General features: G+C 41.3%; 1 protein-coding gene across 16 annotated transcripts in view; it reads left to right on the top strand.

The window, feature by feature from the left end:
- BAZ2B (bromodomain adjacent to zinc finger domain 2B) overlaps window positions 1-17,871 on the top strand; it is a 183,149-nt gene that overhangs the window by 119,682 nt on the left and 45,596 nt on the right. For 11 of the 16 annotated variants that reach the window (XM_033165568.1, XM_033165591.1, XM_033165582.1 and 8 more), the window contains 7 exons: window positions 255-473; window positions 1,781-2,176; window positions 5,129-5,753; window positions 6,920-7,219; window positions 9,409-9,469; window positions 11,624-11,732; window positions 12,018-12,119. In XM_033165568.1, the coding sequence (XP_033021459.1) occupies window positions 255-473; window positions 1,781-2,176; window positions 5,129-5,753; window positions 6,920-7,219; window positions 9,409-9,469; window positions 11,624-11,732; window positions 12,018-12,119 (1,812 nt within the window). Of the gene's footprint in view, window positions 1-254; window positions 474-1,319; window positions 1,461-1,780; window positions 2,177-5,128; window positions 5,754-6,919; window positions 7,220-9,408; window positions 9,470-11,623; window positions 11,733-12,017; window positions 12,120-17,871 lie in introns of those variants that run through there. The other 5 variants (XM_033165616.1, XM_033165599.1, XM_033165643.1 and 2 more) reach the window with 2 other exon arrangements.

Raw genomic sequence — 17,871 nt, 5'->3', positions numbered from 1 at the left:
AGAGTTCATATGGTTCAAGCCCAACACTCTGTCCCTGGGCACATGTTAACTAGAGTAAAGTGAAGTGCACCTTAAAGGGCTTTTAATTATGTTCATAGTGCATTATAGAACTGGACACTAATATGCTTCCCTCCTTTGCTTTTTAAAAGAAAAGTAATAAACGAATGAAATTTATTACGATGCCATCGGTAAAAGCTGGTGATTCATATGATTAAAACATTATTTAATGCACAGCCTTTTATCTTTCTTCTTAGAAATCTAGAAAGAAAGCAGTAGATAGTTCCAGCAACAGTGAAAGTGATTCTGGCTCCTCTTCAGACACCTCCAGCGAAGGCATTAGTAGCAGTGACTCAGATGATTTGGATGAAGATGAAGAGGAGGAAGAGGAGGAAGAGGAAGATCAAAGTGCTGAAGAAAGCGAAGAGGATGACTCTGATTCAGAGAGTGAAGCACAGCAGAAAAATAAGAACAAGGTGTGGTAATGTTAAGAACTGCCTTATGTTACTGAATAGTCTTTTTTTTTTTTTTACAGGCCAGTCTCTATATGGTTGACTGAGGAACTGGTTGGTGCAGAACCTATTTTGGCTGTTGCTGTTGTTTTGTCATGCAGGCATGGCAAGAACTGTCAGATTTTCTCAGAATTTTTGAAACATAATATGTATTCATTGAACTGGTTCACTGGCTGGAGGCTTTAAAAGAAAAGGGTGAGGAAGCTACTAACTAAAGGGACAGTAGCCCTGAAATGCTTCCATTGTGCTTTGCCAAGCCCGTCAGAATATGCTGGCTCTGCAATTGTATTGTAAGAGAAAAACACCACAAAGCAAGTCTAAAAAGAGAAACACAGAAAACACTGGACTACCGGGCGTTGGCAATGGCATCCTCTCTGTGCTTTAAACTAAGTGGACGTATGTGTAAAAGCTAGGCGTGGTATTTCTTACAGAATAAACAGCTGGTTTAGAGGCAACCACAGTTATTTTTCCTCTTAAAAAGAAGCCTGTTTTTTTAAAAAATAGTTCCTCAGCTGAAACAAGCCATCCTAACCATGGCTGTTAATGATTTACTAAAGGAGTTAAAAGGTGTAAGATAGAACTAAGGCACCAGAGATTAGCTGCCCGGTTATCTATGAAGCAGCTAACCCTAGTGCCATTTTATTTTATTATAAACTGGGAAAATACAAAGTAGACATCAGGCAAATGAATTAATCTGTGTCGCAAAGGTTGAGATGTCTTCTTGAGTGTTACCATGGCTACTGGATTCTGTTTACAGCTGCTCTTTTCCTCACATAGCAGTTAACACTGTCCAGTAACCAGTAACCAGAATGCAAACCCCAGGGTTCCGTTAGGTTGATAGTATAGCATACATTCAAAAGTAACTGAATTTTCAAAGCTCTCTTTCCCAGCCGAACCTTAGCTTCACATAGTGAAAGGACCTTACAGGAAATAAGCTGAAGAAGATATACTGTAAGATTATTTTAAGTTTATTACACCGTAAAGAAGTTGTACGTCTTAGTGTGTGGGTGGGTGTGGGTGTGCTTTGTGGATGTTTGTTTGTTCTAAGTATGCCAGTGGCAGTCTACAACATGTTTGTATTGTATACATGGGGGACTGATTTAGCAAGCCTTATGGACTAGATCTTCAGTGTTAAGAGAGAGGGGGGGGGGGAGCACACGCGCATAAATTTTTATTTTCTATTTCACTATGTTTCCAGTACCTCACTTTTCTACATATTGTATCCAATGTAGCTAAGGAGAGATCAAGATACACGTTTTCTGTGTTTGCAGGTGCTAATGCATAGCGGACCAGACATGAAAGCCGATGGACAAAAATCCCAGGAAAAGCCCCAGGAAAAGAGAACACACCAGCCAATACCTCTTGTGTCTGATAGCCAGACTCACCCGTCATTCCAGTCCCAGCAGAAGCAGCCTCAGGTTTTGTCACAGCAGCTTCCCTTTATTTTCCAAAGCTCTCAGGCAAAGGAGGAATCTGTGAACAAACACACAAGCGTAATACAGTCTACGGGATTGGTGCCCAATGTGAACCCTTTGTCTTTGGTAAATCAAGCCAAAAAGGAAACTTTCTTAAAACTTATAGTTCCTTCTCCTGATCTACTCAAGGCAGGGAATAAAAATACCTCTGAAGAACCTAGCCCATTGACCATTGATGTAAGATCAAACCGGGTGAGAATATATTAGTTTTCTTTGTACGCGTTCTGTACTCTGTGGAAGGGTCATATTCCATTAATATCATGATTGTTGTTGTGTTGTTGTTTTTTATTTTAAAAAATATATATTGGAATCCATAAAAACCTAAGGTGATCTTTTAGTTGCATATAGTGGAAGGTTTAACACTATTGCTTTTTAAAACTGTACACTATAAAGAGTTTAAGGTTTCCAGTGTAATCCTTTACTCAGAAGTAAAACGCCATTGAATTCAATATTCCCAGGTAAGTGTGTTCAGGAATGCAACCTTAATGGTATAACATTAGAATTTTAAAACAATATTTTGGAAATTATGTTATGTTCATCTGCAATACCTGCTTCTCAGAATCAGTAGCTGAAAATTCTTCCTGTAGATAGTAAGAATGCAGACTAGAAATGTCAGCCACTTTGATGCAGTGGTTAGAGTGCTCTGCTGAGTCCGAGGAGGCCCAGGTTCAAATCCCTGTTCAGCCATGGAGCTTACAGGGTGACCTAGGGCAAGTCACCATGTTTTATCTGTAACCTACCTCACAGGGTTGTTGAGAGTACAAAATGAGACAAGTGACGAGAACCACATACACTGCCTTGAGCTCCTTAGAGAACAGGGAGGATATAAATGCAACAAATATCCTGACACGTGATTTAGAGTATTTTCCAGAGCTGATACTGTTGCTCCAGTGGTGGAGGAACTTGCCTGCCCCTTTCTTCTCCACCATGCAGATAATATATAGTGGGAATTTACTGCTTGCTCCACATGAATGCCCAATCATGCACAGGCCAAGCTTACATCATCTCCTTACCTCCTTTGGAAGAATTACATTCATCCTGGATTTCCACTCCATCATATTTTCAGGCGGAGTGCTTGGTCTCCACTAGATCAGCCTTCTCCAACCTGGTGTCCTCCAAATATTTTGGACTCTGCTTGCCATCACCTCCTGCCAGCATGGCAAATAGCCCAAACATCTGAAGGCCATGAGGTTGGGAAGGTTGCACTGTGACTTAGACAGGAGCTGAATTCACATTTAATGATGTGAGCCATGAACCTTGAAGACAGTCTACAGTTGTGTGTTGGTGCATGCAGCCCAATCACTTCCACTTTGCTATCTCCTCTGATTAGCTTAGTGTGATATCAAAATCCATGATCGTGGCCTGTTTTTCCCGAAGAAGACCAAGGCTTTTTGTTGGCTTACAAGTCCTGGATTGATAGAGCTAATCACTTTGCCCAATGGCAAAGCCAGCCCTGATAGGCAGCCCTAGTCAGGAAGCAGAGTCTTAGAGCTCCTTCAGACTTTCCAAAGAAGTAGGAGATGAACTTGCACTTTCTCCATGCTTGTCCAAAGGTGTGTGTGTGTGCTTGTGTGCTCGCTCGTCTGCCATTACAGAGAGAGATTAAACGTCTCTCTCTTTAAATGAGACTCACAAGCAAGGCAAAAGAAAGCCCAGGTTCCTTTCTTACTGGCTTCTTGGAATGTCCAAAACCTCTGTTAGATCTGTAGACTACAGTCCTTTGGAAAAATAGATGGAGCAAAAATGAACATGTGCTACCAACCTTGGAAAATTTAAGAGGAGCACAATACCAAGGTCCTTATCTTACAAAGTCTTTACAAATCAGTCTTCAGGAAGGCAATTGAAATGGCACTTCATTTTTCTTCATGCCTTCTCAGAGTATTGGTGGATTCTTGCTTTCTTGAACATTATGCTGTCATGTACAAGTGTGAAAGCTTTCAGAAAAACCTGAATGTAATATTAAGATGGAGCTTTTGTGATCCATTCATGACATGCTTCCAATGAACTATTGGGATGTTGGATATGCAGGTTCTGTTTAGGAATCTCAGTGTCTAAACACTGATGGATTGAAATTGAAAATTCGCTCCATTAGAAAAGTCTGACCTAAATTTTTGCCCTTGGTTTCTTAGTTTGGGTTACATAGTGGACATTTTTTTTTATAATACATACATAATTCTGCCATGGCAATCCTGTATGATTACTCATTTTATATTTTCAGTAATTATTACTGTTTTCAGCAGAAGGTATGGTATTCTCATTGCCCTTAAAATAGCATGCTTAAGGTATAGTGATAACAACTTCACTTGCATGAATGTAAAAAGAGTTTTATACATAACAGCCAAGCACTAGTTGCCTATTGATAGACCCTTGTTTTCCTTTGGTTTTAAAAACCATTTTATAAAATGCCTCACAAGTTTTCTCAGAGACCATGAAAGTGTACCTTAATAGTGTACTTACTGACAGCTCATGCTGTCTGTTTTGCAGCTGCAGTACAATCCTCAATTACTAGGTTCTGGTTTTTTGCTGTTATATGCAGATGTATTTGGAACTAGGTTTTAGATATCACTTGTGGTTTCATTTGGTGTACAGTCACATAGATTATATTTGTCAAGAAGGGTTTGAACGGGCTGGTTTATGGGAAAGGTGGGAAGATGGAAACAATTAAAGCCTGCTTTATGCCTTTCTTCTCCAACCCTAAGCCTTATGTGAACACCTCAGTCCTTTTTACTCAGATGTAAGCCCCATACCTTAACCCTTCTTTCATAACAAATCTCCGTGACTCCTTTTCCCTTATCAGTTAATTGTCTCAGAGACTAGAATCTTCCATCGTTAACGGTTGGAATACCTTCTGACTCTCCATTCTGCAGTCTTAGTAGTGACTGTTGAGAATGACAAAGAAGGCATTCTGCTTCTTTCTGTACCTGCAAAATTCTTAGTGAGTCACAGCTCTCAATGAGTCAGTCTTTATTAATTTCTTAATTAAGGCAACCTGCCTCACTTAGGAGGTTCAAAGCAGCTTCCTTGCCCACACAGATTTATATCTTATCTGCCTGTTTTTGGAAGTGAAAGTTTCAGAGCCCATCTGCTAAAGCCATTGCTTACGGCATTTAGCTATATATTTTGTTATCTTTTGTGCTTCTGCAGGAACAGTACAAGCAGACATTCCCAGCACAGTTGAAGAAACACCACGAATCATCTAGGAGCCTGAAGAAGGTTATCGCAGCAGTATCAAGTCCAAAGCCAACCAGTTCTCCACCAGCCCATCAAAAACACACCTCTTTAGAAAACAACCATTCTAATCCTTTCTTGACCAATGCACTTTTAGGTAATCATCAGCCCAATGGAGTGATTCAGAGCGTCATTCAGGAAGCTCCTCTGGCACTTACCACCAAATCCAAATCTCAGCCCAAGGTTAATGAAAACGTATCTACTTCCAGCAGCTTAACCTTTTCCTCACCAGTAAATTTAAGCACGGGTGGGAAAAAGACACCAAGCAACCGGACACCTGTTATGTCTTCTACCTCTCCTGTATTACCTGGCCCAGCAAAGGAAAAGGCAGTCAGCAATAATACAATGACAGCAGTAAAAACACAACACAACCACCCTTCCACAAAATCATTGGTTGAACAATTCAGAGGAACTGATTCAGACATTCTTAGCAGTAAAGATTCTGAGGATTCAAATGATGAGGATGACGACGACGACGAGGATGATGAGGATGATGAGGATGAAGACGAGGAAGATGAGGATTCTGATGATAGCCAATCAGGTTTATTTAATTTAAAGAAACTCTTTGCATGCCTTAGCCTTCTAAAGGCACCCTTCCCCTCCTGCAAATGCTATAAGGTTAATTCTTCTCGCCTGGTTTCTATATGGAAATTATAATCTTGGAATGAGAATTATGAAAACGTTAATTAATGAGCCAGCTCAACTGCTAACTTATTCAAAACATTGCTTTACCTAGCTTATTCAAAATGTTATTGATGCAGCTTTAGAGGAGGTGACCTTTTAAGTTAGGAGATAGTGAAGAGACTGAGCAATGTAGCTGGGGTGAGACATAGTGGACAACTGCTCAGGTGCATGGAGATTTCTTACTAGAGTGTGAAGCCTTGAAAATGGTATGGGAAGACGAGTGAGGAGGGTCTGAAGGACTAGTTTAAATAGTTTAGGCTGTAGTCCTATGCATGCTTGTCTAGGAGTAAGCCCTATTGAACACAGTAGGCTTAAGTGGAAACACCTAGGATTGGGGAGTTAGTGCTCCAAATAAGGTTTCCCTAATGGTAAGTTTTACTAGGTGTTATACTACGGTTATAATGGACGTTTCCCCCCTATGCAGTTGCATAGTATGCAGCTCTGTACACCCCAAGAAGGAGCCAGCATTTTAATTAAAAACTATGTAGCAGAGGCAAAACCATATTGAATAAAGTGCATCTTAATTTTTTTGCCTAATATGGTAAGAGAAGAGCTGGCATGTTTTCACTAACCAGTGGTGGCTTCCAGTTGTTAAGCCTTTAGCAGACCTGCACAGCTTGCGAATGACCAAGCCACATGCTGCCTACCCACCAGACGTGTATGGTAGCCCATGCAAAGTCCAAGAAGCTTCTAAAAGAACAGCAGAGGGGTCTAGTCAAGCATTCAGTAGGCTACAATGTGTGGCTGGTGGAGCTGTGTTTGGCTTGCTGGGTCATAAGTTGGACAAGCCAGGAAAGGGTGGTGACAGTGAAATGCAATGGAAGAAGGTGATTATATATCTCAGTCAGGATGTGAAACCAATAAATGGGTCTGAAACATGCATTGCATTCAATTGGTTGTTCCCTGCACTAAATAGTTCAGAATACCTGTCCCCACCCCCCCCCACCCCCCAGTCTCAATGAATGCTGGAATGAGACTATATCAATTTCTTGTAATTCATGGTCTTCTCCATTTCCCCCAAAGAATCTGATAGTAATTCAGAAGGGTCTGATACTGAAGGATCTGAAGATGATGAGGAAGAAGATGATAAAGAACCCGATGAATCAGAGACTGATACGGAAGGAGAGAAGTCTTCGATTAAATTGAACAAAACGGCATCCTCTGCCAAAAGCTCTTCCATCAGTCTTGCAGCTTGCTCAACTCCACTTAATATCCAAGCAGCAAAGACACCGAGTTCTGCTCCAGCCGCGTTATGCCCTGAGTCTCCCTCACCAGCTTTTGTGGGCACGCCTTCTCCTGGGCTTTCCTCAAGTACCCACAGTGGTATTGCAGTTTATTTTATATAACAAAATCCTGATCTATATCAGAGAGATGCTTTTATTGAAACCTAGAAGGGTTCACACCTGTTGAGCCCAGCCTTTCGCAACCTAGTAGTACCTTCCAGATGGTGTTGAACACCCAATTCCCATCAGCCCCAGCCAGCATTGCCACTTGTTAGGGCACCAGGTTGGGGAAGCCTTGCTTCAATTCAATTATTGCATTTCATCACTACTTAATATTGTATATTCTGACACAAAGATGAATCTCTGTACTGGGAAGAGTGCTCTTCACCATGTGTGAATGGCAGAGTGTCGATTTCACCCCAAATAGATATAGTGGGAAATTGATACAAACCATGACTTCCAATGACTTAGTACTCCCCTTTCTCCCACAGTGATTTCCCTGTTCTCCTTGTAGGCTGCCAGATTTGGCTCTGCTTATTCCATATTATACTCTTCCTTTCCATCCCAAGACTCAAGAGAAGAAAAGCATCAACTGAGTCTGAATTGGTTCTGCTCTTTGGTAGAGCTTTGCAAATTAAGACCTGGATACTGTATTTGCCTAAGGGCTTGTACAGTGTTGGGGATTCTCCAACCTTGGATCCACACAACAAACTTTTAAACAACCCAGGGAATGTTTCACTGTAGAAACAGTGAAGTACCATTACATCGTCCCTAGGAGTTGCCTGCTTCTGAAACACAAATGGGGCCTGTTTCTTTAATAGCTTGATAGGCATTATACCATGCCTGATTCACTTCTGCAAAACATGGTAATTGCCACTGACTTGGATAGCTTTAAAAGAGGATTTGACTAATTCATTTTTACCTGGATATACTAGGATTTGGGGTTGAACCTGTTACCTATGAAAGGTGGGCATTGGTTAATGGCTTGTTCCATGACACCTTGATCCTCAAAAGTATTCATGTGGAAGAAAATTCCACTTAACTATATTAATATAAGCAAGTGTGCTTATGGTAACATTATTGGTTCTCTTTCATTCTACTAAAACGAAACTTGTTCAGGTTGTAGAAGGGAGCTGTAAAGAAATAGTTTAGTACACTGCCATCCTGTTTCTAGACACAAATACAGTGGTACCTCGGGTTAAGTACGCTTCAGGTTAAGTACGCTTCAGGTTAAGTACGCTTCAGGTTAAGAACTCTGCTTAAGAACAGAAATTGTGTTCTAGTGGCGCAGCAGAAGCAGGAGGTCCCATTAGCTAAAGTGGTGCTTCAGGTTATGTACGCTTCAGGTTAAGAACGGACCTCCGGAACGAATTAAGTACTTAACCCGAGGTACCACTGAATGTAATCACATTCCTCTGAACACTGACTGCAGATGAGCCCTTTTAGGTGTGCAACAACATTCATGTGTGCCCTACAAAGCTTTCGTCTTCTCTCTCTTCCCCTGAAAACTGTGTGCACAGGGCACAGAGAATTGCCAGGCTCCTTTTAGGGGAAAAAAATAAAAAATGGAGATTCTGCTGGGTTAGTAATGAGCTCCCCTGAACCGTGGTAGTAAGGACCTTCTCCTTGTGTTCATCAGATCCCACCCCTCCCAGTTTCTCATTTAGCTGCTTTTTCACCAACCAATCCCCCACTCTTTTTGAATCTTGGTGTGTGTGTGTGTGTAGAAAAATCAGGTTAAAAGGGGAAAGTCATTAAACAGGAAAATGTCTTTACCAGCCTGGGACACAAATCTATAAAGTGTGCCCACTGAATGAAAAGAAGTTCCATGGAAATCAATAGAAATGCTCTGTGTCATGTCATGTTCTGCCTTGTAACGTCAGCAGTTCAACAAACCGCAGGCATACTGGGTTGTGCTGGGGACATGATCTAGGAACAGGGTTTCTTTTATTTCAATTAAATATGCTAACATAAGTGATTTCAGGACCGGGGTGTTGATCTATAGTTTGGTTGACTGTTCCTAAATCTATTTGTTTCTTAAATTCTCTGGGTGAGAATAGACTAGTAATTGTTAGCAAATTGTGTTCTGCTCATTTCTTGTAATTTTGCAAGACTCGGGTTGCAAGGAGAAAGCAAGTAAAGGGGTATAAACAGCCTCTGCTGATTTGTTACTTTTGTTTAAAAAAATAGTAGAACATATTGCAGAACAAATAGCAGAACAATTACAATTGTCTAATTGCAATTTGGGTTTGCTGTGTTCTAAAATTAATCCATTAAATTCTATTACAGGTACTTCAAAAAGGCGCAGAGTCACAGATGAGCGAGAACTGCGCATTCCTCTGGAGTATGGGTATGTAAGATACCATTTTGAATTAAACTTCTGAAACCAGTTTCTTGCAGTGTAGTAACATTCCTAAAGGTAGTGATTTTGCAATTTGTTTGGACCATGATGAGTTGTTATTAACACTGAAGACAAAAGTACCCTGGCAAATGCAAGTTCCCAGGCCCAAGTTTTCCACGGCTACATGAAGGAAGAGGTGCCTGTGAGAATTTGTGGGTAGGAAGGGGCTTAACCCAAAGCCACATATCATCTCCTGAAGCCCCCTTTTCTCTCTAGCTCATTTGTCACTTTTGGAGTCTGAACTGGAAAATGATTAAAAGCAACCTGCTGGACTATCTGGCATCAGAACGGTTAAGCCACTTCCACCTGGCTGATGCACCTCTGCAAGTCTCCCTGCTCCCCCATTTGCCTTTTGTGGGGGAAAACAGAGTTGGGTTTCTTATGCTTTCTTTGCAATGTTCAGTTCTGAATCTTCACCAAGAAGCTGAGATCTCGTATTGTATTAAGAATCAGACCCAAACCCCACAAATCACAGAATATGTTCCAGGTGTGAGGGAGGAGGTACAATTGCTCATACATAATTTGCTGAAGAAGTGAATTCCCCCCAGAGATTTATAAAGCTTCCTGTGATGCTTTGTGTCGTCCATCCCTTTTTGTTTCTCTGATGGGGCTTGCCAAGTTTGGGATGGGTTCCAGTAACTAAATTATTGGCAAGACATGTTAGTCAACTGCTGTAGAAGTAGAACATCCACTATTTTTCAAGCCTTCATTCTGTTTACTGACATTCACCGTTGCTTGCATCTTGCCTACGTCTTTCTTCCTACTGCAGTCACTAGGTAACGAACGGCATACAATGTTTTCCTTTTGCCTTTTTCAGAGGCTTCTCTCATGTGCTACGTCTCTCTAGGCCCTGGCTAAGGATCAGTTTCCAACACCTCAGCTCTCTCTGCATCCTACAACTGAAATCTAAAACACCAGCTCACATTGTAATATTTCCTTACATTGAAACTCTCCTGGTCTGCTTCAGCTGTTCAGATTTCACACACACTCTTTTCAGTAAGCTGCAGCTGTAGCAGTTGTTTGCCCTCAAGGGGGAACTTATGGCCTTTGGGTGACTGCAGGGGCACGTTTTTCCTGGTGCTTAATTTTCTGCATGCTACAATATCCCTAGCTCTGTTTAATAGCCCATGTGACTTGGGGAGTCATAGAATCATAGAATTGTAGAGTTGGAAAGGACACTGAGGGTCATCTAGTTCAACCCCCTGCAATGCAGGAATTCGTCCCACAGCCATCCCTGGGTGGGCTCGAACCACCAGCCTTCTGGTTAACAGCCAGACACACTGACCTATTGCGCACAGGCACTCTGACCTTCCTGGTACTGTAACTCACCTGACCCAATGCCATTAACTCTGACTAGCAGTGACTCTTCCTTGTCTTTCTCAGCCAAACCACTTGAGATTATTTCCACAGGAAAAGCTAAACTAGGGTGGCCAGTTTGGTGCCATCCAGATATTGTCAGACCCCAGTTCCCACCAGCCTCTGCCAGCATGGCCACCATAGCTGTCAACTTTTCCCTTTTCTTGCGAGGAAGCCTATTCGGAATAAGGGAATTTCCCTTTAAAAAGGGAAAAGTTGACAGCTGTGATGGCCACTGGTCACGAATAATGGAAGTTGGGTGATCTTAGATTCCAGCTTTGTTCTTCAGTTTACAAATATTATGACCATCACCATCACAGCTTATTGGCAAACTGGGAACTTGATTTACTTAGGAACGTAGGAGGCTGCCTTATACTGAATTAGACCATTGATCCAGCTAGCTCAGTATTGTCTCCCCTGAGTGACAAAGGCTCTACAGGGTTTGAGACAGAGGCCTCTCCCTGTTGTACCTGGAGATGCCAGGAATTGAACCCAGTACCTTCTGCATACAAGGCAGATGCTCTGCCACTGAGCTACAGTACACCTCTAAGTGGATATATTACCCGGAAGTAAGTGTGATTTAACTCAGTGACTCTTACTCTCAGGAAGTTGTACATAGCATTACTGTTGTGCAGTCCAACTCTATGCATGCTTCCTTTGAGGTAAGTTCAGAGGGACTTCCTCCCAACATATGTGTTGCTATAATGCTGTGCCTCTTTAAATTTATTATTATTATTATTATTGCAGCTGGCAAAGAGAAACAAGAATAAGGAACTTCGGTGGCCGCCTTCAAGGGGAAGTAGCATATTATGCACCATGTGGCAAGAAGCTAAGGCAGTACCCTGAAGTAGTAAAGGTATGTTTTAAACGTTATGCTTTCTGGTTCTTATTAAGCATGCACATAATTATTTAAATGAACTTTTTCCTCCACTAAAGTTCCTTGATACAAAATGGCCCGTGATGTGAGGCTAATGTACCTTAAACCTGCCTCTAAAATGACCTCTTGTAAATTCGTATCCCCTTGCCAGAATATGTACCAAAAAACCCCACACATTTGACTTCTCTCTAACATTAGCTTGTACATCAAAGCTGGGTTGTAATGACTTAAAACCTGAAGTGGAAAAATATGTGATTTTTTCAGTATCTCAGCAGAAATGGAATAATGGATATCTCAAGGGACAATTTCAGCTTCAGTGCAAAAATAGGAGTGGGTGACTTCTATGAAGCCAGAGATGGACCGCAGGTATCCGCTTTTTAAAAAAGTAAAGTCTTTGATCCAAGGCGTAGTATCATAAATCTTAAGTGAAATATTTTTTTTACTACACTCTGGAGCATTGCTATTGTTAGCTGGTTCATTCTTGCAGTCATATGTGTGACTTTATGATAGTAGTTGTGAATGACTGAGCACCTGATGCCTGGAAAGTGCTGGAAAAACCTTCACAGTTCATTATCACCTTGCCAGGTGCTCAGCATCTTGCAGAATTAAATTTGGAAACTGCAGTCATCTAGTTATCATTGGCCTTTGAGGTTGAGTATATATTCCAGTACTCGAATTACAAGTCTATCACCCCCCCCCTTGCCTTTTAGGTGGGGCCTATTTTCAGAAGGCCATGTATGGGAAGCATGATTAGGCTAAAACTGGGAGGAGTCAGGGGTGGGGCTTATACATTTCATTTAAGAATGTCCCCTCTTTTCTCTGTAATTTGAGCACTGGCATATCAGTTTAAATGCTTCTTAGATCATCTTTGTTATTTTATATATGTGGTAATTGTAAGTAGCTGTGTTCACATACACATGTTTTTTCTTTAGCTTGTCTCTGTGGTGTTGGCTGAAATATAGAATTAAACATAGAGTTGTCTGTTCAGTGTGGACAATGTACAATGAATTCTGCAAAGTCTACATAAATAAGATTGGGGAGGAGACAATAAACCCCAGGGAGAATATGATAAATGTGTGTTTTAAAGATTTTTTTGTGTGTTTGTGTTTCATCTGTGAGACACTGTTCTTCATTTTAGCTAACGTGCAGCACGATCCTTTTCAGGTTAATTTGGAAGTTAAGTCCCACAGAGTTCAATGGGGCTTACTCTCAGGTGCACATACACCGGATTGTAGTTGTAAGGATTTACGTGTATCCTCCCCCTTTCTGTCTTAGCTTATTTGGACTTCTCTAACAGCAACCTTTTCTTAATCTAAATGTGCCTTGTGTACCCTATACTTTGTCTTACATCACTTACGGTACTACTTGCATAATTGACTATATAGCTTCTTTCTGTGTAGTGGGCAGTATTTCATTCCTTATAGTTTGGGAATATGGGATCTGTATATGGTCTCCCCCCCTTTTAAAGGCAAGTTTCCCACAGGTAGAAACTAAGTGTGTGCAGATACCTGCCAAGTGCTTCCAAGTACTACCCTGAACTATTGGAGCAATTTGCTCATGGCTCTTCCCACATAGGGCACACTCTACAAAGCCAGGTGTTGCAAAAAAAACACATGAAATGGTGCAGAACCACACACTTGGGAAATGACACTGTCTCGGTTTTTGTCCAGTAGGTGAAGGAGAATTGAATGATATGGCTTCCCCTACTAGTGCTCAGTCCTTTAAAGTGGTCACAGTAGAGCATAGCTGTACATGTAAGTCATTGCAGATACTGGGGCTAGTTCACATAAACAGCTGATGAGGAGGCAAACCTGTTTCTTGACAACACAACTTCAGACTACAGATTGGAGCTCGCTTGACTGTTGTTTGTCTATTCAAAAACCTCTCTACTGATATAAAGCCAACATGTCAGGGAGAAAACCTGGCTAGAGCACATCTCCTTGACATGCAGTTTTATTTTGTGGAGGGGTTTTATTGTTGTTGTTTTTACAGTGAGGAATGATCAAGGAACAAGTTTGCCACCTCATCTGCTGTTTTAAGAGAACAAGGCCTCAGGGTATAGCTGTACTGCTGCAGCTATAGCAGTCATTCTATTTCCTTAATGAGGAACTTTAATTCTGGGAGCGAGGCTATAAATTTTGACAGCAAATTCACAGAATCCTCACCAACTACAGTGCCCAGGATTCTGCACAGAAAGCCATTACATTAAAATTATCAAGTTACCCTGAGGATATAGCACATCGCTACACATTGGTGGTGGTTGGGTGTCCCCCTTGTTTTTACTGTCATGGATTCACCCAGGCAGCCATGGAGATTATAGCAGTGTATAATATTTGCAGTTGGTTAATATTTTGTAAAATCGCAGGAATATCTCGGAACAAAAATTCCTAATTCTCCTTGGGGAAAACTATGGCGGTTAAAATTGGGGTGAAGAAGGATAATAGATCATGGTTTGGTCAGTTTGGCTTATAGATTGCAGTCTGGATATGTTAGTGTGCTGTTGGGAGTATTTGACAAGTTTCCCTTTGCAAATTACTCACCATGTACTTTTTCAATTAACTCCTTCAACATTTCTTGCCAAACTCCTATGCATTATGAGTCTGAGTGTCTTCTTGAAATCAAAATTAACTCAGTATTCTGTCTGCTAGGATGCATGGCTGCAGTGTTATTAGACACATCCCAAATTATTAGCTATCCTTGTGCAGTGTACCCTGCATTGAAAGGAGTTGTGCATAGAGTACTTTGCCTTCTGAAATGCTTCCCTAACATCTCTGTGTTATTGGACATTGGAAGGAGTTCTACGCTAATGAGCTCTACTTGCCTGATGTCTATGCATGTTTTACTCCTTCCGATGCCCACTGGATATGCATATATTATGGGATTGTGGTAGCAGTGGACAAAGCTAAGACACACAATTCCACCATGCACAGAGGGGTTTGTGTGAATCTCCCTCTTGTTCCCTTTCTGCTTGACTTTATCATATTGTTTGAAGTATAAATCTTATGTGCAAGGGGATGTGAGGGTTCCAGGTAATCTTTCTTCCAGTTTTGATTAGTAGAAACAGTTGCACACCAAAAAGAAAATATGTTAGATGTCTCCATTGAAATGTCGTTACCATACAAGCACATGTACTGAAAACCAGGAGGACAATTCTGTCAAATTGCTTTTAGCTTTCTTCCCAAGGAGACTCTCACTGTCTAGTTCTTGGTACATCTTTGGTTAGATTTTGCCAGACGCACATTTAGATCGATTCCACCCAGGCAAGCAAGATGAGCCTTCTGTTTATTCAGGGTGATAGCTCTGAATTCATGACCCTTGTTTTCACTTTGGGTGGAGGCAGGAGCCATTTAAGAACCCTGGAAAATATGAGAACAGGTGCATTAGAGTTAGAGAGTGGAGCAATACAGAATATGAACTTTGGAAAACACTAAATGAAGGTAAGTAACTCGTCAGTGTTAGGGAACTTTTTATTGTAATGTGTGTGCATTAATGAGAAGTGCAATGTGCTTCATTCAAAATAGCAGCTTCTTATTTTTTTCTACAGTGTTTGCTAGCATAAATGTGCTTGTTGTACATGCTTTCATATATGTCTATATATGTGTGACTTCTACAAGCCCCAGCTGGTATTGCAAACCACATTTGTTACTGTGTGTGATCGGATTATTGAATCACTGCTCTTCATCACCAGTAAACTCTTGGTAATCTATACTTGTTCCCAGTTACATGTGAGTTACCATGCTTAATTTTAAAGCACATAAATTAACTTTGGAATGGTGGACTCTGATGTTGTTGTTTGTTGTTTAGTTGTTTAGTCATGTCCGACTGTTCGTGACCCCATGGACCAGAGCACGCCAGGCACTGCTTCCACTGTCTCCCGCAGTTTGGTTAAACTCATGTTGTTAGCTTCGAGAACACTGTCCAACCATCTCATCCTCTGTCGTCCCCTTCTCCTTGTGCCCTCAATCTTTCCCAACATCAGGGTCTTTTCCAGGGAGTCTTCTCTTCTCATGCGGTGGCCAAAGTATTGGAGCCTCAGCTTCAGGACCTGTCCTTCCAGTGAGCACTCAGGGCTGATTTCCTTAAGAATGGATAGGTTTGATCTTGCAGTCCATGGGACTCTCAAGAGTCTCCTCCACATAATTCAAAAGCATCAATTCTTCGGCAATCAGCCTTCTTTATGGTCCAGCTCTCACTTCCATATGCAAGATATTACCCCATTTGTCCTGATTTTACTTTTACCATCACTTTATTTCTTTGGTCAATTTGTATGCTTCAAAATGTTGAATATGAGATTATGCAATAAGTGAACTCAACTCAGGAAATGAGAACTGTGTGTGGAAGCAGAATTCTACACGTGCAGCTGATGCACAGCACAATCCTATACGTATCTTACTCAGAAGCATCAGCCCCATTGAGTTCAACCTGTTGCAGTATCCGCAGGTCATCCACACTGCAATGCTCATCTGAGCCTCATTGGGTTGGATGTGTGTTTTTGGTACAGGGAGGGATTGAATGAATGAGCAAGTATAAATTTAGCCTGTTGTTGTTGTTACAGTTTACTTATCCAAATATGGAAGTCTTCTTTCTTTAGAAGGGTGCTTGGTAGCCGGCAGATTGTGTTCTTGGTTCTAAGGTTAACAGTGATAAATTAATTGTGGCCATATGGTTTGTTTAATTATGTTAAAAGGCAATGGAAACTAGATGTCTAGTCTAGCCTTTTCCTTGGCATGTTAGTTTTCTATGCACAGGGGGGATTGTCTTTTTTTTGTATAGAGGGTGGTGGTGGTGGTGGTGGTTTCCAGTCCTGTAAGCCTTCCTCTGCAGTCTGAAGTGTCACAGCACAGATATAGAAATATAGGAAGCTGTTTTAGACTGAGACAGATGCACTGGTCGATCTGGCTCAGTACTGTCCACACTTACTGGCAGCAGCTCTCCGGGGTTTCAGGTAGTGGACATTCCCAACCCTATCTGAAGATGGCAGGGATTGAGACAGTACCTTCTGCATGCAAAGCAGCTGGTCTACTAGTGAGCTACGGTCCTTTGGTTTATCCCCTCAGTGAGAACTGGGCTATGAGGAAACCATGAGATTTACAGTTCAGAAGAGATCAGACTTCTGTGCTGTTTTAGATAAAGAAACACAATACTAGGCTCCTCTTGTGTAAATTAAATGCAAGCTGTTCCTAAACTAAAGGCTGTGTTTGAAAGCTACAGGAATTTAGGATACGGAGGGTACAGGTGCCACATGGTGAAATGTAAGCAAATGGAATCATTCTCAAAAGAAATCCTGAGGTTTCCACAGAATGAGATAGTGAGAAGAAGGGATTAAAATAAATTGAAAATTTCAGATCAGTTAAAAATTTCTTTTATGGTAGGTAGAAACTGATTTCCGTAGATGAACATAACGTGTTTCTAAGAAGACTGCAAGGCAATAATGAGTTTCAGTGTGAACTGATCGTAAGAATGTCCCAAGTACAAATTATCAAAAGATATTTTCATCATGCTGACCAAAGAATTTGTGACTTCGTTTTTAGCAAACATTCGCCTTTTGTCTCAGTGTACCTTTCCAAATGGAATAATTAGACAAAACAGACCAAAGACAATGCAACAATGATGTGTAAGCAACAGCAAATCGCTTTCATTAAATACTAATTACTGCCAAGTAATTTCATTTGGAAACAAGCTATTCAGAACTTCACGAATGAACTTAAGAGTACAAGGATGCGAAGGGGCTTGAGATATATGCTGAATCAGGTTTATACTCCAGTGCTAGCCGAGGGGCCTTTGAAATGTATACAAGTGTTGCTGGCAGGACAGCAACTCATTCCCCAGAAAAGACCCTGGTATGCCTACAGAGTTTTGCTGGCAAAGATGTACCTACTTTCTGACAGTGTTCCACTGGTGGGAGTGAGGGTGGTGAGTGGATCATAAGACCCCTCAGCCCCCAGGACACCTTTAAAAACAGCCAAGAGATACAGCTGCTATGGAATGGAAAACAACAACAATACTTTTCACTTTCATTGGTGTCAATGGGAGAGAAGTGGAGAGCAGGGCAACTTCTATGCTGGATGGAGTGGGGAGAAAATTCCAGGCCGTAATTAAAGCCTAAATTGAGTAATCT

This window comes from Lacerta agilis, chromosome 1, assembly GCF_009819535.1.
Source record: "Lacerta agilis isolate rLacAgi1 chromosome 1, rLacAgi1.pri, whole genome shotgun sequence".
Lineage (NCBI taxonomy): Eukaryota > Metazoa > Chordata > Lepidosauria > Squamata > Lacertidae > Lacerta > Lacerta agilis.
This window is presented reverse-complemented; position numbering and strand designations above follow the sequence as displayed.